Source organism: Parasteatoda tepidariorum, chromosome 8 (assembly GCF_982258835.1).
Source record: "Parasteatoda tepidariorum strain Cologne lab strain chromosome 8, Ptep-v5.0, whole genome shotgun sequence".
NCBI classification, from domain to species: Eukaryota; Metazoa; Arthropoda; class Arachnida; order Araneae; family Theridiidae; genus Parasteatoda; species Parasteatoda tepidariorum.
The window spans coordinates 58,167,055-58,189,513 of NC_141762.1; the positions used below are offsets into that span (position 1 = coordinate 58,167,055).

General features: G+C 27.5%; 1 protein-coding gene across 1 annotated transcript in view; it reads left to right on the forward strand.

Moving 5' to 3' along the window:
• The window catches only part of LOC107450820 (aconitate hydratase, mitochondrial), a 38,675-nt gene extending 17,001 nt beyond the window's left edge, over positions 1 to 21,674 (forward strand). The window contains exons 10-22 of the mRNA XM_043043143.3: positions 5,707 to 5,805; positions 6,350 to 6,454; positions 7,197 to 7,288; positions 9,705 to 9,810; positions 11,163 to 11,320; positions 11,878 to 11,951; positions 13,334 to 13,518; positions 15,448 to 15,653; positions 16,633 to 16,730; positions 18,196 to 18,289; positions 19,616 to 19,748; positions 19,832 to 19,953; positions 21,145 to 21,674. Of these exons, the coding sequence (XP_042899077.2) occupies positions 5,707 to 5,805; positions 6,350 to 6,454; positions 7,197 to 7,288; positions 9,705 to 9,810; positions 11,163 to 11,320; positions 11,878 to 11,951; positions 13,334 to 13,518; positions 15,448 to 15,653; positions 16,633 to 16,730; positions 18,196 to 18,289; positions 19,616 to 19,748; positions 19,832 to 19,953; positions 21,145 to 21,282 (1,610 nt within the window). The 3' untranslated portion in view covers positions 21,283 to 21,674. The remainder of the gene's footprint in view (positions 1 to 5,706; positions 5,806 to 6,349; positions 6,455 to 7,196; positions 7,289 to 9,704; positions 9,811 to 11,162; positions 11,321 to 11,877; positions 11,952 to 13,333; positions 13,519 to 15,447; positions 15,654 to 16,632; positions 16,731 to 18,195; positions 18,290 to 19,615; positions 19,749 to 19,831; positions 19,954 to 21,144) is intronic.
• Positions 21,675 to 22,459: the final 785 nt, after the last annotated feature.

Here is a 22,459-nt window from a genome sequence, read left to right on the forward strand (position 1 = left end):
AAATTATATAAATTATACCAATGTAAACAAAGACCCCCTTTTGGAAATTTCTAATCAAACATTCTTAATTGAACAAAAATTGGATAAAAATATCAAGAAAATTTATAGCAATATTGAAAACAAACAATTTACTAAATCCAATCAACATTACTTTATTGATTCTGACACTAAATTATTAATGTATGTACATATGGAAAATGATAGAGAATTTCCTGTCATTGTTGTTCCTAAATCCTTAATATCTAAAGTTCTTGCAATAATTCATCTTCCACATTTTGGAATTAAGAAAACTTACCAATTTTTAAAATGTAGATATTTTTGGTATGGTATGTATTCAGATACAGAAAATTTTATTAAATCTTGCCCCAAATGTATGGAAAATAAACATCATAGAATACCTCACGCTCCTTTACAAAATAATTTTATTCCCAAAAGACCATCTGAATTTGTTTCTTTAGACATAGTAGGACCTTTTTCTAATCAACAATATATTTTAACTCTTATTGATCATTTCAGCAAACATTTAGAACTTTTTACATTAACAAAAATTACTACCGAAGCTGTCACTGATTGTCTTTTTGCATATATTTGCACTTATGGCAGACCTGATATGATTTTAACAGATTTAGGTACTCAATTTACATCAGAAATATTTGAATACTTTTCAAAGTCATTAGGAATTAAAATGAATCACACTACTTGTGCACATCCTGCCGCTAATTCTGTTAGTGAACGAATCAATACCAGCATAAAATCAACAATAAATTCTTTAATGAAAGATGGCATAAATTTTAAAAATGCAGCAAGAATTCATAAAAACTTGTATAATGGTGCTAAGCATAGCACAACTGGATATTCACCTAATATAATACATTTCGGTCGAAATTTGTCATTAATTTTTGATACTTATAATCCCGATATTCAAGTACAACAAATAGATAAAGGCCATTATTTGGATAAAATTCTTTCGGATTTAAATAAAATGTATGATAAAACTTATGAAAATATTGCAGACGCCCAATGTAAACAAAACAAAAGTAATAATGAAAAATCAAAACTCAGATGCTTAATACCTAATGATATTGTGTATATTAAATCAAGGGATAAATATAACAAAAAGTTTTCTGGTCCTTACAAGGTTATTAAAAAGCATACTGATGTAACATATTCAATTCAAATGTTAGATAATCATCATGGTAGGATTTTTAAAATGCATATTGATAGATTATTATTAATGAATAAAAGAAAGGAACATTTAAATGATAACGATAATGTCTCTAGGAATAATGATAATTATAAATCTCATTACAATTTAAGGAATAGAATCGTTTAGAAAATTTTTTGGTTTTGTGAATGAAAGATATATGATTTTTCGAGTCTTTCCTGCTGTAAAGGCAGTAACATTTTGTTTACAAATATAAAGTAAAGCATTTTTTTTCCATTCATATAAATATCTTTTTATTTCAAGTGTATTTTCAATTTATATATTTACTATTTTTGCATTTCAAGTTATATATATTTTTTTTAGTTTTCGTATGTGATAATGAAAACAGACTTTAACAAGTTGCAATCACAGTAAAATTTTGGTGTAAAGATATTTTGTGCAGTTTAAATATGAAGAACTGTATAATTGATTAAAAGTTCAAGCAATATAAATATTTACATGAAAGAAATCGTTTACTCTAAGAACTCATCAAAATTTTTATATTTCAATCTTTAACCCTTATGCACAATGGATGCTAACACAAAGCATTCTAGGATTAGTTGGTAAACAATGAATATTTTATAAGATATGGAATTCATAAATAATACTTGTATTTATATATTTAATGGAATTTCAACCACATGCTCACATTTAACAGGTACTATAGTACAGTATAAATAAATTTTGATATCTATATTGATTAAACTCTATCTCATTGTTGCTGTTGTTTTGCATGGAGGCATCTGTGCGGAATGATTTATGGTGATTTTCTTTACTTAGGCGCCAGGTAATTAAATTCATTAAGTGACGTAGAGATAAGATTTTTTATTACAATGTAAATAAACATGAATAATTAATTCAATGGTAATTTTTTTTTTAAATTTAGAACAACCGTAAAGATTACATGGATTCTAAGTTGTAATAATGTAACAACAAGAATTTTTATTAACAATATTGGACATGTTACTCAGTCCTAAATTTTTTTAAACGTGAATTGAAATAAGATAATATATTTATACTTTCCTGTGCATAAGAAAAGGGTTATTTAATACAAGTAATACACACCAAAATACTACTTTTTGATTTAAATACTTTTACTGTGAAAAGCTAATGCAACTTTTAGTGAATGTTTTTAAATGAGCTATTTAATAATTGTTTAAAATAAAGATAAGAATTCTTTCTGCTGAGTATAAATATTTAGATGAACATAATAAAATGTTCAGATTTTTTTCATGCTGAAATATATAAGTTTGAAATAATGGAGGCAAACAAAACTGAAGTAAATTATTTTTCTCAAGAAAAGGACTTGTACGAAAAGGTAGAAATAATAATATTGTAAGTTTGCTCTTCTCTCTGAGTTGAGAGAAATTAAAAAATATCCTGGCCAGGTCATGACAATGCTAAGCAAATGTAGCATTTTAAATACTCAGCAAAAAATTTTCATGTATAGCTCAGAACATTTACATATGATATTTAGTAACTTGAGTGTTAAAAGTATATCTTAGAACTACAACTGTATGTTCTAAAATTTTTTTTGAATAATAATTTTACTTTGATATTTAATTATACATAAGTGTATATTTCATATTTTGTTCCTTGAATATATTATGTTTCAATGCATAAAATTTTTTTGTTACATGGGGGGAGATCCAAAAAAAAAAAATAAAAAAAAATATGTATATATATTTTTTTTTCTGTGTCCAGCGGGGATATATGTGATGCCAGAATTGGCATACACATATTTATTTTCTATCTTTTAAAATATCCTTCATTACTTAAGCTTATTTTTATTAATAGAATTACTTTTAAAATAAATCAAAAACTTAATCTTTTTAAACGAACATAAAATATTTATTTCTTCTCTTCCAGATCAATGTAACGGATACTTTTTTTTTATTTCATTATTATGCAGACATATTAATTCACTGTCGCCTCTAATCGAAAACAAAAATCTATTTATAACTTTTGATTCTAATTTTCCAACGGCTAAATGTTTCGGTTGCATGGTTATAATAATTCACATAAATTTGTTGGCGACTCGTGATCGCCAAGGTGTTCTTTTTAACCCATGTGGACATGCTAGTTGGCTTTGTTTTTGGCTATGATATATTATGATAAATCGCCAAATTTTGGATCTCCTACCCATACTCTTTCTCTGTCCGTTGAGAATAAATATATTCACTTTGAATTTCTAAATGGGAAAGGCTGGGACCCCTTCGGGGGACTCCCGGTCTTAATTTTCTAACGGTCAGAAATGTTGTTCTGCCTTTATGATCTCTCAATAGAGAGTATTCTTTTTTCATCCCTTTAAGGGATTTCTTATTTTTTGAAGAAATGGCCATTTTATAATTTACAAATTATGATTAATAAAACCTAAATTTACATTCAATGATTTGCACATTATTTCCTGGAAACTCAACGTTATTGTTTTTATTCATTCAATATTGGCCAAAATGAACATTCATACATTCCACTATCAACGATACGGTTAATGAAGGAAGCAGCAAAAGCTTTCATCATTACACTCCCCTTTTCTTATATTCATATAGATAAGCAATTACTTTATTTGTAACTAAAGATGAATAGATATGAGTAAAAAATCTCTTTCTAGGTCAGGTTTTTTGCCTTTTTAATTTTCTAAAATACAAAACTGTTAGAAGCATTTTTCTTTTTACATGATTGTAGTAAAAGTTCTTTAAAAATTTTCTCTGGCATTAGAATTGTTATTTAGATCAAATTTGTTATGAAATATTATTGAAGCAGATAGTATTTTGAAAACATTTAAAAATTTACTTCCTTTTATTTCCTTTTTGCATTTTTTTTTACATATCTATTTTAGTTTTAGATTTTTCAAAAATGTTAAATGCTTACAACATTGTCCATAATTTTCTAGTGTGCACTTTTGAAAATGCATAAAATTTTTATCCACTAATTTATGTATGGTTTGGTTTTACCATCTAAGTCTTGTGATTAAATTAATAGGTTTATCTCTGTATATCTTAAAATAATGTTTTTATTCCATTATTCTAAGATATGAATGTTTCTCTGATTCTATATTTGCTGATTTAAGATCTATTAGTCAAATATCAATTATTTCTTTTTAAGTGTGTAGCTAAAATTATAATTTTGTAGTTTTAAATTTTGATTTTATTTCTAAAAACACCATAAACATCATATAAACAGTTCAATGCTGGTATATTTGCTGGAGTTATTAGGATGTGACGATTTTAATGTCTACATGGGAACTTTACAAAAAACCTTCTCTTCACAATTAGTTTCAATGTTTTCAAAATTCACTTAAATTTTAGATAAAAATGTTGTATTTAATTATAAAGGCATCATGTAAGCAATAAAATTGTTGATTGATAAATTTATCACACATTATTGTTTTCTTTATGGTTTTAAACAGGGTTGGGATTTTTGACTTCCTGAACTAGTTTTTGACAGGACACGTGGGTTTTACTGTCTTAAAGTGTACAAAACCTTGAACACTGGTAAAAGATATAAATTCTCTATGTGTAACCAATGTACGCTTAATAATGACATATATTAATAAATATTTGATACTTTTTATACAATTTGCTTTGACTTATTAAAGGAAAATAATAATATAATAGGATAAGATAATTTTTGAAGCTCCACAATTCATTGAACAACAAAAGTGAATACCTTATCCTTTAAATATAAATAAATATGCATTTAATAATGATAAATTATGTTTTTTAAGGATAAATAATGCAGTATTAAAAATATAAACATTTTTAATAAATCAAAAACTTTTCTTCATTTTGTTTCTTATTCAAAAATTTACCTTTTATTTTTCTCAATATTTCTTAAAAATTTTGACATAATTTGAGTAAAAAGGTTTTGGTCAAAGGGGTTTTGGACAAGCCACAGTTTAAACCCTGGTTTAAACTGTGGGTTTATCCATTCTGTCCTAAACCTTGCCAACTCTGGTTTTAATAGTTTATTTTTATTCAATGTTTATCCTTTTTACAGTCCATTCTTTTATTATGTTATGTTATTTCAGATTTTATGTTATTTCAAATTTAATTGTAGTTATTTACAGAAACAAGCTATTCTGTGACTAAACATTATGCATTTAAAAATTAGTTTCTTTTGTACATCCTATATTTGTTCCACTTAATCATTATCGCATTATACTTGAACAAAGGCATTTATTTTTAAAGATTATTTCTTGATGTACATAAGTTAATGTCTACTGATTTATTGTTTAAATGTAGTTATTTCTATAATAATTGCTTGTATATGGTATATGTATTTTCTTGTATGGTCTGTTAACTTCACCTGAAGTTTTGGTTCTTAGTATTTTTATTAAGTTACCATTATATATTTTGTAGACCTAAACAAACAGTATTGCATATACAGGTGCAGTGTGAATAAAGTTTATCACATTGTGTATTTTATGCAGACATGCTTTTCAATCTATATTCATTTCATCTTATAATTGTTATTAAGTTTTGTTAATTGTTTATTTCTAGATGTTATACTCAAAGTTGCAGGAATTTTAACTGTAAAAGGTGGCACTGGTGCTATAGTAGAATATACTGGACCAGGCGTTGATTCAATATCTTGCACAGGTAGAGTTTTTTGTCTATTGTACTATTATCTGTCATCTATTCTCATTCTTCAATTTTATATTCAAAGAAGTTTTGATAATGTTTGCCCATACAGAAGTAACTTTATAGAATAATTTTTTTTTTACTTGTCAAAAATCCATAATTTTATTATTCCACCACCTAATTTTTTCAAAATTCTGCACATTTTTTTTTTTTTTAATTTTTATTTTTTTATTTTATAGATTGCTCACAAATGTCAAATTCAATTATGAGCATACTGTATTTTTAAAGAATATTTTTTTGTTTTCTGTTTTTAGTAAATTTATCATTGTTACTATGTAATCTTTAAACAGATAAAAATAGTTCTTGTTCAATTAACCTTTGTATTAAACTGTATATATAACTGCAAATATTTAAATAAATGGAAGTATTTTTTACAACTAATGTACTGAAGTAATAAAAGTATTTTTGTTGTGTATTTGTATATCTTTAGTTTATTTTTGAAATTAATGTAGAAAAAACTGTTTTCCATCTGAATTTATTTATCTGTGAAATATTTTAACAGGTATGGGCACAATATGCAACATGGGTGCTGAAATCGGAGCAACAACTTCAGTCTTTCCATATAATAAAAGAATGAGAGATTATTTAGTTGCTACAAAAAGGCAAGGTGTGTTTATTTTTATTAACATTTTATGATTTGTTTCATTCAGTGCATATTTTTATTGAATATAAAAGAAATAAAACTGGTATGGAACACATAGACTATAATCATTACAAATTCTTAATTCACACTATGAACACAAAATTACATTTGTTACTTGTCTGGTAGTTGAAACTTTGTAGCATAGCAGCTGGCTCTGCAGATTATCATGTCATTCTGATTTATAAAGATATATAATAAAAACATAAGTGCAATAAAAGCAAATATATATATATAAATTATGAAAATATTTTTAACGTGCTATTGCTATTCTTTTCTTTGTTAAAATAAAAGTGGAAAAGGACTATTTTTTTTCAATAAAGAGTAAGACTCATTGACTTTGTTCTTTTTATGTTTTTTACTGGGAAAAATTCTTACATTTTATATGTAATTAAGAAAAATTTTTTTTTGCTTGTGTGTTTTAATTAATGTACTGATTATATTATGTTTTAATTGTTAGTGTAATTTTAATGATTTATAGGTGAAAGATGTTTTTAAATACTATATTGATAGCGCAATTTTTTTTTCTTTTATCAGAAAAACATTTTTGATTCAAAGCGTTTTTTCTTTATAAATATACAGATAGACATTTTTTTTAAAAAAAAAAAACAACTTAAAACAATGTATTTTCTGTACTATATCTAAAAATATTTGCTTGCTAATTGGATGTATTTGCTACACTTTTATATTTTCTTTAATTTTCTTTCAGAAATTGCTGAATTGGCTGATGAATACCGCGATCTTTTGACACCAGATGAAGGATGTAAATATGACAAGGTTATTGAAATCAATCTCGATGAAGTATGTGTATAATTTCAGTTTTAAGTTGCATTTAAAGCATTTATTGGTTTTTAATTAGTTTAACAGCTGTCCATATGAATTTTCCTAATGAGGTGCATTATAGATGCAGATAATCACACATCTATACAATTACAAAATGGCAAAAAGATTTAATGGTAAATTAAATGAGCTTATTATGGTTTATTCGAATGACTTAAGAAGCAATCAGTATTTATAACTGTGTTATATGCTCTGATTAAAGGTCACTGAAAACAAGGGATATTGAGCTTATAAGTATTAATATTTTAGTTTTTTAAGAATACCATAGTTGTTACTGGGCAATTAACCAATGCACCAGCTTTGCATTTTCTTTGAAAATATACTTATCTGTGTCAAAAGTTTAATTGTTTATATACTACTACTAAATGAAACTAATTGAATTAAAGGAAATATACATAAATATGAAACTGATTTTAGAAGGAAAATATTATAAAAATAAATTTTTTTCTGTCTGATAAATAGATTTTCAAATTATTAGAAACTGCTTTTATATATATATATATATATATATATATATATATATATATATATATATATATATATATATATATATATATATATATATATATATATATATATATATATATATATATATATATATATGTATGTATATATGTATATATATATGTATATATATATATATATATGTATATATGTATGTATATATGTATATATATATGTATATATGTATATATGTATATATGTATATATGTATGTATATATGTATATATATATGTATATATGTATATATATATGTATATATGTATATATATATGTATATATGTATATATATATGTATATATGTATATATATATGTATATATGTATATATATATGTATATATGTATATATATATGTATATATATATGTATATATGTATATATATATGTATATATGTATATATATATGTATATATGTATATATATATGTATATATATATGTATATATATATGTATATATGTATATATGTATATATATATGTATATATGTATATATATGTATATATGTATATATATGTATATATGTATATATATATGTATATATGTATGTATATATGTATGTATATATGTATATATGTATGTATATATGTATATATATATGTATATATGTATATATATATGTATATATGTATATATATATATATATGTATATGTATATATATATGTATATGTATATATATATGTATATGTATATGTATATATATATGTATGTGTATATATGTGTATATATGTGTATATATATGTATATATATATGTATATGTATATGTATATATATATGTATGTGTATATATGTGTATATATGTGTATATATATGTATATATATATGTATATATATATGTATATATATATGTATATATGTATGTATATGTATATATGTATGTATATGTATGTATATATATGTCATCTATTATCGGCATTTGGTTGATTGTTTTGAATGAGCTGATTTTTTTTTTACTGTGATTCCACAAATTTCAGTACCTTTAATTTAATATACGGGTGCCAATTAATCTGCCTTTATTTCTCTAAACAGTCTGGGTTATTAATGAGTAATTAAAACTTCATTGAATTTCTAATCATATTGTTGGATTTTTATTCTTGTTTAAATGACCACTTTAATTTTATTCTAATGTACACTTCTATACATAGTTTTACTAAACTTTAAAGCATTCCTTATGATCGAAATATTTTAACCTGTATTTGACGTAAAGTTAATGGCTTTTGTATTTTGGAATGTGGAAAGCATTTTGTTTATCAACTATCTTGGAAAAATAAAACTATCGAAAGCGAATGTTACATGGCATTATTGGATCGACTAAGGGAGAAAATCGAGAGAAAAACGGCCTCACAAGTGAAGAAAAAATTGTTTCATCAAGACGATCCTTGTTACAAGCCAATAATATTGATCATAGAATTTTATGAATGACCTCATATTACTCTCCAAATATGGACCCTAGCAATTACTGGCAGTTTGCGAACCTCAAGATGCTCCAGGGAGAGAAATTTAGCTCAAATGAAGTTATTGCTGAAACTGAGACCTATTTTAAGAGCAAAAAAAGGATCATTCTGCAAAAAATGGATGGAAAAGTTCGAGGAGCTTTGGAATTAATGTATCATTCTTGAAGTGTCTTGATTTCCACATGTTGACCCATAAAGTCTAATTTCTAAAAAAAAAAAATAATAATTTCTTAGCTAAACTGGAGACTTTTTCTTAGCTAAACTGAATGATGCGTTATTTCCAGGCTTTGGTCAGTCTCAGAAATTGATAGCTGAACCTTAATAATAGTTAAGGAGTTTATTATTGTATATTTATATTACATTTGCTGAGATGGTTGTATTACTTCCTACAATTTTTTTAATCATTTCAATTTTTTCCCCAGCTTAAACCACATGTTAATGGACCATTTACTCCTGATTTGGCTCATCCGATTTCGGAGTTGGGTGCTAATGCTAAGAAAAATGACTGGCCATTAGAAGTAAAAGTGGGTGAGTCAGCAAATTTGGTGCTTTTGTATTACGCTATGATCATAAGCTACAAACCTTTTCTTGCACTTTAACTTTTTGCTTATGGGTGGTACAACAAGTGGGCCAGGATAACAGTCTTCACCATTCACAGGGCCATTAGAAAGGGGTTAACATGGATCACTTTGTTTTGTTACCTCATCCAAATTACATTAACTGAAACATGAAATAATTTTTTAACATTGAGGAATCTGCTTCTCTTTTGTAGTCAGTGTATCTGATCTAAAATAATTTATTTATCATTATGAAGCAGTCACATTGAAATATAAATTTATGATTACCAAATTTTATAGCATTAGATAATTTAAACATTTGAAGTTATTTTTTGCTTGCCAGTTATTATTTGCATTGGTGAGAGCATGTTGGGATCCCAAAACGCTTTGGGAGAAGGGAAGCGTCAGCCACTCTGTTCCTTAATTGAAATGGAAACAAAGGCGCTAGTACCAACCATGCAAACCCTGTTCTCGTCGCGATCTATAGAAAAAGGGGCTTTTCTGCCAGCTGTCTTCTATGATTGCGTAGCTCGTATTTGGTCAGATAGTGCTGTGTGGTAAGCCTAACTGGTTACTTGCAGCATATTATAGCAAGCTTTTTTCGTAGTGATTTTTTTAAAATCAAACGAAGCTCTAACTTTTCAGGAAGTACTATGCAACCATTTTAAACATTATTCTAAATAGACCTTAGTTTTTATGAAATTTTTTTTTCTCTGTGCAACTTGTTTCTGTATGACCAAATCGAAAAAGTTCTTAGAATGAAAATTGCCTTTTTTGCTAGTACTGTTAAATGCATGTTTTTATTAAATTCAAGTTGAAATTTAACTATGGGCAATGATTTTTACGGATTTTTCTGTATCAAAATTTTTTTTAACATATGAGAAAAATATATGTAAAAATTTACTAGTCGTAAGTAATTTTTCATTTGTAGTAACAATTTTCGAAATTTTTTTTAATTTTACCATAATTTTGTGTTGATTTCTTAGTATGATTTTCACTAATCTCTAAATTTTCACAAAATAGGTGCCTCTTAAAAACTTAGACTGACCCCCTGATAAACTGAAAAAAATATCTTGAATTTGGATATAGTAAACTATTTCTTATAGCGTGATTACTACTGTATACATAGTTCGCCATAAGGGGGCTCTACTGTATAAAGTAATTAATTACTCATAATAATAAAACAAGACATAGTAAGAAATTATCGCAAGTTACTCCCAATTTCTAAATCAAACTTTATATTTTAATACTTTTTAAAACACCAAAATCTGTTTAAAAAATTAATTTTATTGTTGTGAGAATTAAATTTATGTTCTCTAATAGGATTAATTGGAAGCTGTACAAACAGCAGCTATGAAGATATGTCTAGAGCTGCATCTTTAGCAAAACAAGCATTGGATCATGGTATCAGGTCTAAATCCAAATTTATCGTTACTCCTGGATCAGAACAGATAAGAGCTACAATTGAAAGGGATGGTCAAGTAAGTAACACTATATTTAATATTAAATAATTTTTAAAAAAAGTGAATTTTTTTTTTAAAAGGAAAGGAAGCTAGAACATGATAGATTCAGAACAGAAGCAGTTCTGGCCTTTTGACGTTGAGCTTTAACAGTATATTTTAGTGCCTAATTGACCCTCTTGCCCCTTTCTTTTGCTACTTTTAGCATCTTTATGTATTTTTATTGTAAGCAAAAGTTTCCTTTTGATCTAAAGAAAGCAAAAGGAGAGAAGCATTTGGTTTACAATCATTATTCTTTAATATTTATGATTTTTTTTTTAAGTGCATTTATTATCTATCAGCTAATGCATTTATTAAATAATGATAGAACAAAAAATCAAAATATTTGTGCTATTCATATACAGCATACGGCAACAAAAAAAAATTTTAATACATTTGTAAGAAAAATTGTTTGTTCGAAATTTTATCCCCTCTCCCTGTAATTACAAGAATGAATTAAAAAATTCTTTTGTTTTCATTTCACATTGAAACCCTATTGAGTGCAATTCTCGAGCTTTTTTTTTTTTTATTGTTTTCAGGCTCAAATCTTAAGAGAATTTGGTGGTGTTGTACTTGCAAATGCTTGTGGTCCATGCATCGGACAATGGGATAGGTAAGTGCTTTTTTTGTATTGTAGAATACTACACAATTGCATATACTTTTTGATCTTAAAATTGGGTGGTTTTCCATCGGAAAAAATATGTAAATGCACATATCAACTTGTTCAGTCCTTTAGCAAAAGTCTTTGTGAAAGCAATGTTTATATTTTAATGAGTTAATAAGAGCTTTTTAATTTTAAAGAAAATTGTTTTTCCCGCTTCATACTGCCACCTCACTTGAATTTTTTCAAATTTCCTTTTTATGTTTAGAGTGTTTACAAAGCTAATTTAAGATTTGATCCTTGTTTCTAAAGATTTGATTTAAAATACATTTTACTGACACAACATGCAGATTGTTTAAGTATATAAGAAAAAGTCCAGCAATTCAGTTTGATACAATTTTAAGTGTTATCAAAATTGAAATAATTAAACCTGTTCAATTTTTATTTATTTAGCAGTAAATGCAGTTCTTGCCATAAAATGTAAAAGTTTTAAGCTATGCTATAATGACAGATCAGTACTTCAAATATCAGTACATCAAACATTTTGTACACACTCAAATCTTGTTGATAGTACCAAAAATCTTTCCCTATAAACCTAAATTCATATTAATTCATAAAATGGTGTGAATTATTAGATTTGAAAATATAAAATACTAAATTGAAGAATTGAAGGGATTTATATCTGTAAATGAATGAGAAAGTAAAATCTGAATATTTTATATTTCATGCAATTATATTTTTATTAATTAGACTTAAAAAAAAATAATTTACTGTCTTTTGCTTGAAATTTTCTACATTTGTTAATTATCAGAGGGGAAATAACCTATGGTGATCCCCTACTCGAGAGTATTCTACCCATAGCATTTTAACTTAAATTATTTTAACTGAGCTTTTTTATGTTAAACCATAAACTCAGATGTAACATTTTAATTTCTCATTGCTAAGATTATGGATACTCACTTGAATAAGAAATGACCAAGGGTAATCCCCCTCTGGAATATCTGTGCAATATTTTTGACTCCTAACATCGATAGAAATAGGACAATGGTAATAGGACATATATTTCCCTCACACTGACCACTTTACTGCCATTATCATAGTTGGTTACAGACTGCAGTACAGATGAAGCAGTGAGGTGCCCACTTCACAGGGAGATACTGTGTTCAACTTCAGTTTAAGTGTTAATTATAAATGATTTACTTTTTTCAAATTGTCAAAAACTGATTTTTTTTTCTTTTTCAAGGTTTGCAAACTGTTCTTGTATCTTGAGATTTTGGTAGCTTTTTTCTAAACAATTTAATTATACTTGTATTTTATCCCTGCATCTTAAAAATGAAAATTTTTTTTAATGTAATTTCATGTCACTTAAAGTGTTATGTTGCATATCATTTTAGGAAAGATGTTAAAAAAGGAGACAAAAATACAATTGTATCATCATATAACCGTAATTTTACCGGACGAAATGATGCAAATCCTGCTACACATGCATTTGTCACCTCTCCTGATATGGTTGTTGCATTATCTACAGCTGGAACCTTAGATTTTGATCCCCTGAATGATGAATTAACTGGAGCAAAAGGTATTGTTTTTTGGTTACGTTTTTGGTACTTATTGGAGGGCTCATGTAAATTCAATAATTGTAATTTTTTTTCTAAAAAAGTAAAGAAAAAATATTTAAATAACTGTTTTTAATTTTTTTATTGGTGCCTTTATTCTCTGGTTCGGTTAAAATTGAAACATTTGAAACTAGCTTGAAAATTAAATTGATAGGGGAGTTCTATATCAATCTCTGCTTCTAAGACAGACCTGATGATTCAAGTCTTATAGGTTTTTGAAATTTGTTTATTTTAACCTGTTATTTAAAAGCCCTAAGAAGCGCTTATTTTTCATCAGTAATCTTAGTTTTTTAATTTTTTTTTTAAACTGTAAAAGTAATTCTTTCTCGTCTGATTGACATAATTTCATTTTATGACTGATGGATTTCTTTTTAGTACTAGATCAGCATTAGAACTAAGAATGAATGAAAATTGTCAATGAGTCTAATTTAAATATGCTCGGGCACAGGTATAAACAGCAGTTTAAATACTCCAATTTTAACTGCTAACAGTTTAAAATGGAATAGACTTATTTTTATTTTTTTTAAGTTTAATTGTTATATAATTTATTGTATAATATACTGACTTACAAAGTTAAGTAAGAATTTTATTGTTTACTAGATTGAAAGATTTTTTTTTTTTTTTTTGCATATTGGTGTGCTTTTATGAATTAAACTATAAAAGCATCTTTATTGGGTGTAATACATTTATGAAGTATATTCTGTGAAGATGTGTTCAAGTACTTAACAAGAAATAAAACTGTTTTTTACTGGTATATTAAATAAGAATTCAATGTTTCGAAACTTAACCAGCCTTTTTTTATTAATGTTAATTATGACGTAATTAAGGTTTCCCCCTTTTGCTTTTAATATAAATTCTATTCCTCATGCTTAATTGTGTTAATAAGTTACAAAAGTACACACTTGTGCTCCTTTATAACCTCTAATTATTGTATTAGATATGGATTACATGGTACTGACTGTAATGCTTTAGTTTTTGACTAGTTACTGTAAATCTCCTTAATATTAAATTTTTTTTTTCAATTTTGCCTCGTATTATTCTATTCAAAATAAGATGACATTATACTGCAGAAAACTTTTTATTACACATTCTGTTTCACATCTATAATTTAAGTGAGTTTAAGCAAATCTAGATTAAGCCATGAAGTTTCAATAGCTGGAAATTTCCAAATCAAAATATGAACAAATTATTGGGGGAAGAAAAAAAAAACTTTTCCATTGCATAGTCTTAAATTATATTCTTATAATAGCATTTTCGAAGTTTTTTTTTTTTTTTTTTTTAATCAATATAGTTTTTCTTAAAGGCCCTATAGTAGAAAATTACAAGTAAAAGTAGGTAGTTGAAAGGATCACTAATTGATATGAATTTTTTCAATTTAATAATTCAATGATATGTACCACTGTACTGTTACATAAAAGTTCTATGTTTAGTTTGAAATTCTACAATGTAATTATTTTTTAAAAAAAAGCAAGCTATAAGAATACTGTGCTTTATTTCCCCTCTCCTTTAAGGAATACATTGTATTGGTAGCTTTTTTTCCTCCTTTAATTAATATGTTGTATTAGTAGCCTTTTTCATCTCATTTTTAGGCGTGCGTTCAATTTCTGTATTTAGTATCCTTAGATTGCGCAGATTCTGACGCCTTTAAAATCAAAGCCATAATGTTCATAATGGTTTATTCTTTTTAGCCTGTTTAATAACTGTAAATTTATATCTGAATTATAAATTAATATTTCGAACTATTATGAGAAGTAATATTAAATATCAATTATATTTATGCTGTATATAAAAACTATCGTTGTATGTTATATTTTTTTAATATGGTACGAATTATTTTATTGCTTTTTTTGGTTGTATGTTTAATAATCTTAAAACTTATTTCAATTGTTTAGGAGAAAAATTCAGGTTTAATGAACCTACTGGTGATGAATTGCCATCTCGAGGTTTTGACCCTGGCGAGGACACCTTCCAGGCACCTCCTGATGACGGATCTTCTGTGAACATTGATGTTGACCCCAAAAGCCAGAGATTGCAGCTTCTGTCTCCATTTGACAAATGGGATGGAAAAGATTTAACTGATATGCAAGTTCTCATTAAAGTAAAATAAAACAAAGCATTTACATAGTTTCATATTAACAAAGGTTGGAGTCTCTGTGTCGTAAGCTAGGACAGTGTTTTTGAAACCAGAAAGTGGTTATTAATATTCGAAGGGATTATTTTTAATTTTTTTCCGTTTTGGTTATTTTAATTTTATCCAGTAACAGCTGAATTTCTTCTGCTCTGCTGCGTTTTTTTTTTCTTTCTTTTTTTCTAAGAGATCAAAACTAGCTGTTCAAATTTTTTCCAGGAAGAAAAAAAAGACTGGAATTTACCAATAATAGAAGTAGTAGTAATATTTTAATCTGAAATTATCCAGTTGCAAATTTTTTTTAAAACTGAAGATGTTCTCACATTAGAAATCCACCTTTAATGCTTATTTTCCACTTTTTGTAAAAAAAAAAAAAAAAAATTATATCAATTTTAATTGTCAGAGGGTAATGGTTTTAAATAAGCTTATGGATTCAATTTTTGTCCAGTATATATCTTCTCAGTGTCTTGGTAAGTTTTTTTTTTCTCTGTATAAATTCTCTTAGTGGTACACAAAGCATGGAGCAACTTATTCACCACTTTCAGTTTTCAAAATGCGCTGTCTTAAAATTTAAGAGTAACTCCAACCATTTTTACTTTTTGACTTAGCTCAGCTGTAAAAGTTTTGAAGTCAGGATATTATATTCTTTTAATAACCTCTACTTGTTCTTAAATTTTCAATGTTCGCAATTATATGCATGTAATACGTGAAATCAGACTTAAAAAGTGCATTTACGTAATTATTTCCATAAACTTTTTTTGTTAATGTAACTTAATGGTTTCACACTGATTTGTTAGTATGTCCAGGGTCTCTAATAAATCAATGTAGGTGCAGATTTATTTTAAATGCACGATATATTTCTAAATTTTCTATTATATAGTTTATTTTTACGTAACTTTAGTCTGTTTCTATTCTCCTAACCTTTAATTAAATATATTTTTTAAATTAGGTTAAAGGAAAGTGCACAACTGATCACATTAGTGCAGCTGGCCCTTGGCTTAAGTACAGAGGTCATTTAGATAACATATCTAACAACATGTTTATAGGGTATGTATTAAATAAACCCATTTTCGTACATCTGTTTTAGTGTGACCAACTCCGAATTTCTGTGGAATCTTAGTTCTATGGTCTGTTGCTGAGCATTACCATGGGTACAGGGACCTGGAATCCTTCCCCTTCAGATCTATGTTTAAATTGAGGAGGTGGCCTCACAAAATTGTGTTGACATATCTTTGGATTATCGGCAGTGATGTTTCCTAGATTGTCGCCAATTGCTCATTGTGCCAATAGACCTACCTAAATTTTTTTTTGTCATTTACTTTTATGTCAGAACAAGAATTTTAACATAAAATCTATATTTTATGTAGATTTGTTTTTTTTCTGTTTAGATAATTTTCACATTTAGATTGTATTTCCTTTCCATGAGTAAAGTTAGTCTACTCAGTCACTTTCAAAACATTGTATTTGGAACAATTTTTTAAAACTGCAATATTAAACTTTTAATATGGTGTATATTATTGTGTATTTTATATATTAGTGCAATATTTAACCTTTTAATATGGTGTATAGAATGCAACTAAAGGTTAATACGAGGCCTTTCTAAAAAGTATCCGACCTTTGGCCAAAAAAAATATTTCGAATGCCTGATGGAGTTGGGGACCCTAATCCCCTTCAAAGTAGGCCCCTTGTGCTTGCACACTCTTGGCCCACCGATCGTTCCACAGCTGGAAACACCTCTGGAAGTCTTCTTTTGGAATGGTGATCAGCTTCGTCGTCGCGTTCCACATTATCTCTTCTCTACTCTCGAAACAGGATCCTTTCATTGGCGTCTTCAATTTTTGATACAACCAGAAGTCGCAAGGAATCAGGTATGGAGAGTAGGGAGGTTGGCGAACGGTTGTAATTCCATGTTTGGTTAAGAAAGTGTGGATCAATTGGACTGAATATGCAGAGTTGTCATGATGCAATTGCCAGTTGTTTGCCCTCCACGTGTCTGGTCTTTTGCGCCGAACTGCGTCACAGACTGTATTTATGTTTCTGCGTCGTACCCGTACACCCAAGACTCATCTCCAGCGATCACAGTGTTCGGAAACCCAGGATCAGTGTTGGCTGTGTCCAGGAGGTCCTGTGCAACGTCAAAATGGAGGTCTTTTTGTTCCGACGACAGCAACTTGGGTATGAATTTCGCAGCCACTCGGTTCATGTTCAAATCTTCACACAAAGTTGCATGTGCAGAATCTTTACTCACTCCAACCTCTTCTGCAATGACCCGCACTGTCAAAAGACGATCTGCCATCACCAAATTCGCATTTTTTAAAATTAATAAATATATTTATTTTTACAAGTAAGATACATAATAAATCTTGAAGACTGTCTTTTGTGAATTGTGTAAAATTATAAAACATACACTAAAATATTGGTAAGAACAACTCTTTCAATTTTTTATTCTTTTATATGTATGTTTTTATTTTTTTGTGGAGTTTACATTCAATTTTTTTCCTTCTCTTTTCAGTGCTATAAATTCTGAAAATGGAGAAGCTAACAATATCAAAAACAGACTGACTGGAGACTGGGGGTCAGTACCTGATACAGCTAGATACTATAAAGTAAATTGATTTTATCTTTTTTTATTTTAATTTTTGATAAGACAACTTTGACTTTATTCTCCATTGTGTATAAAAATTGTATTATCAAATACCAGGGGTTAAAAGTTCACAATACACAGAAATATTTTAAAAAATGAAATTATATATCGATCATTTCAAAATTTATTCTTTAGTCTTTTGCATCCTTAGTTTTCATAGCGGTGAAAAAATAAGAAATGAGGAAAACTAGTGTATCCATTTTTTACAAGAAATTTTAATAAAACTTATCAGTATAAGCGGAAATACTGGTGCAAATTTTTTTTCAAATTTCATTGTTAATTTAAACTGATAATTAAAGGCTTTAGTTAATAGTAAAGAGTTGTGTAAGAAGAAATAAACTTTAAGATTGTTAACTTTAAAATATTTGTTATATCAATTTAATATACGTTTGTTCAGAGTTTTGCTTATATTCGTCGTATGACGCGAAACTCTGTATCTTTTAAGAAGGCCAGCTTTTTCATGTTGATTATTTGGTTTTATTTCGCTTCATTCACTCGCTCCTTCAAATATATAGATGAATGGTTAGAATATGCAAACATGTCTAGTGTAATCACATGCAGTGTGAATATTCCTTTCTTCCTTGTTCTGAATTATTATTGCTCAGTTTTACTCTTTCTTCCCTTTCTTACAAAGTGTCCTATTTCACAATGCCTCCTTGTCACAAGTCATGCTATATTACCTGACCATATACTTGCAGCTCAGAACTATTGCACTGTTATAAATCAAATTTGTTGGAGCATAAAAATATTGATTATGCATGTAATTATTTTGATAAATAAAATCTTGAATTAAACAATCAGGATGTGTAGCATTTTATAAAAGTGCTTATTTTTGATATATGTTTTTTGAAAGACCTTAAAAGTGCTTTCTTTCTTTTTTTCCTTTTCTTAAAGTGCTTTTTTTCTTTCTTTTTTTTCTTTTCTTAAAGTGCTTAATTTTCTGTCTTTGAAAATGAGATTTTTTTTTTGCAGTGTCAATTATCATAAAAAGCATGATTTTCCCAATTTCCTCTGCAATCACAAACAAGCTACTTGAGTTTTTAAAAACGTTTTTATATTTTGTTGATTTTATATGTATATAAATGAACTTTAAACAGTAGGAGGAAAAAATTTTATTACTTCACGTATGCTGATTTTAAAAATATTTTTTGAGTTCTTAAAAGGTGATTATTTTTAACTTGTCACAAATTGTCAGACTTTCTTATTACTGCAACATGATATTTTTTAAAAACATTTTTCATTTTATTGTTTGACTTTATTATCTATATCTCATCATCCTCATTTCTAGTCAAAAGGTGTGAAATGGGTTGCAATTGGAGATGAAAACTATGGTGAAGGTAGCAGTAGGGAGCATGCTGCTTTGGAGCCAAGACATCTTGGTGGCAGGGCTATTATTGTGAAGAGTTTTGCCCGTATCCATGGTATGTCTTAAGAGTTTAGGAAATTCTTTCATTTAGCTTATAATTTTTTTGAAAAATTAACTGCATATGTTTTTATTTTTTAGAAACAAACTTGAAAAAGCAAGGCTTGTTGCCTCTAACTTTCAATAATCCAAGTGACTATGATAAGATCCAACCCTCAAGTAAAATTTCACTATTGGGACTAAAAGACTTAGCTCCTGGAAAAGTGAGTATTTAAAAAAAAAATTGGAATTTATTATTTTGCCATTAACCAAAATTTGTCCAGCTTTCAGACTATATCTTCCTTTCAAATCTGGTTTCTGTTCTCCACATTTTCGATTTACTTAAATAAAATAAATGATTTTTAAAAAATGGGAATGAAAGATTGTGTTTTTTTTAAATAATAACTATGGTTTTATAAATCTGCTCTAAAAGATAAGCAAATTTAATGTTATGATTCACTATGATATTACTTCTCACAACCTGAATCTCTTGTGAACCCTATGAATTCCCAACCAGCTCTAAACAAGGATTTCAATTGTAAACAAAAGGAATAAATTAAATTAGTTTGTAACATCAGAAGATCTGTGCATTGAATGTCGTCAATCAACTGAATGCCCTGTATGCATCCGTGCTGCAATTTGTTCAACACAGCAACAAAAAAAAACCTTTTTTTTTAATTGGGGTAATTAATATTTTAAAATTAAAATTTAGGCAGAAAAAAGTTCCATATTTTAATTTTTTTTTAAATGTAATTTAGTTTTGGATATTAACCCCTTGCCTGCTGAGGAAAATGTTGAAGTTCATCCTGCCCCTCCTGTGCCACTGGTTTCCACGGAGGCACTCTTGATGTGCATTGGAAAAAAAAGAACAAGCTCTCTTTTCAATTAAATAACTGTTTACTTTTAAAGTAAAGAAAGAAATACAAAATTTAAAGTATACCACAGTGTAATGAAAAAATTGTCATGACTGTAAAAAAGTAACGTTATATTCTGAAGTTTCTGATCCTGAAGATGAAGGAAAATAGTTTTCTAATTAACTCTCAAACATGTTTGCACAAAAAAAAAAATGTGTACTAGTCAAAAGAAACAAGCAATAGCTGCACATCTATGATTCACTTTCCAGAAACTCCCCCTCTTGTCTGAAATCCTTTGAAAACTCTCGGGGTCATTTTATTGCACTCCTAAGCCGTAGTAGTAATTTTACTGTTAGTTGTGCAATGCATACTTCGGAAAGGCATACATACATATATATACGCCCGCGCCAGGCAAGGGGTTAATACAGAAATAATTAAGAATCTCTAAATTGAAGATTGGTTTAAATAAATAAATATGGGATAAGAGATTTTAAATTTGGTCTAAAAATATAGTAAATAGTGTATGTTATTAAAGTTTGCCAATTTCTATTTTTTTTGTAGCCTGTGAAGTGTGAAATCAAACATGAAGATGGAAAAACTGAAACTATTACTCTGAATCACACATTGAATGAATCACAAATTGAATGGTTCAGAGCTGGAAGTGCACTCAATCGTATGGCAGAACTGAAGACTCACTAAGAACTTTTTAACAATTTCCCACCCTTTTTTAAAAAAAGAAGCAGTTTAATTGTGATATGTTGTACATTAGTTTCAAATTCTAGGCTTTTGTCTTTCTGTACAAATCGTATTTATTAGTATTTTTTATGTAAATTTGAGATTGTCTAGTCAAATCAAATTTGGCTGATGATTAAAAGGAAAAAAAAAAAAGATTGAGTAACATCTGTAGATCTAAGAGCAGCATTCAAGTTAAATAATTGATTCTTGTTTTATATTCGCTTAGTGGACATTATTAAAGATTTTATTAAAAAATGTTGTTGTGCTTTGTTATTTTTCCGTTTGATAGTTAAAAATTCCTTTATACTTAATTGTAAAAAGAAAAATACTGCTAAATAAATATTTTAGAAATTTAATTTTTTCTTAATGGGAAAGGTTATGCAAACCTTTATATTTTTAGCTTGATGTTTCTTCGAAACTTTCAACCTCAAGTGAATTAGACTTAAGATTTATTTTTCGTACTAAAACTGCTGACAACTGCACAATTTAAAAAATTCATAGCCCAAGTTTTGACCATCTTAAGCCGCAAATCAGGTATGGATCAAGTCTGGTTCAGTTTAATGAGCGAAAAAGACAAAAAAAATAATTTAACTTTTTTTGGAGCACAATAATTAATTGAGGTAATAAAGGATTAACCAGATAAATCTTTATATATATATTTCGACTGTTCGTGTGTATGTCACTGAACTCCTCCTAAACGGCTGGACTGATTTAAATGAAATTTTCTGTGTACCTTCAGAAGGATTCGAGAATGGTTTAGATTCACAATAGAACATTCTGCCACAAACCGTTCCAGCGGTATCAGCGAGAATCGAAATGGAATTTTCTGATTGGTTAAAAGTTAGCCATTGTTTTAAATTTTGCTGTAAACGAATCAGTTTTCAAATATCTTGAAGATAACAACAGTGATATTTTCTATCTTATAGCCCTATTCTTTTAGAAAAGTAAATTACATATACTTTAATATTTAATCATAATTCGGTTTTTTATTTCAGGTGAGCACAAGCACGTAAAATCAACGAGAGTAAGTTTCGTAATTATTGGTCGTATCACGGATTTAGTACAGTGAAACCCCTATTTTACGTTTCTCAGGGGACTGGGTAAAAAAAACGTAAAATTCGGGAAAACGTAAAATACGGGA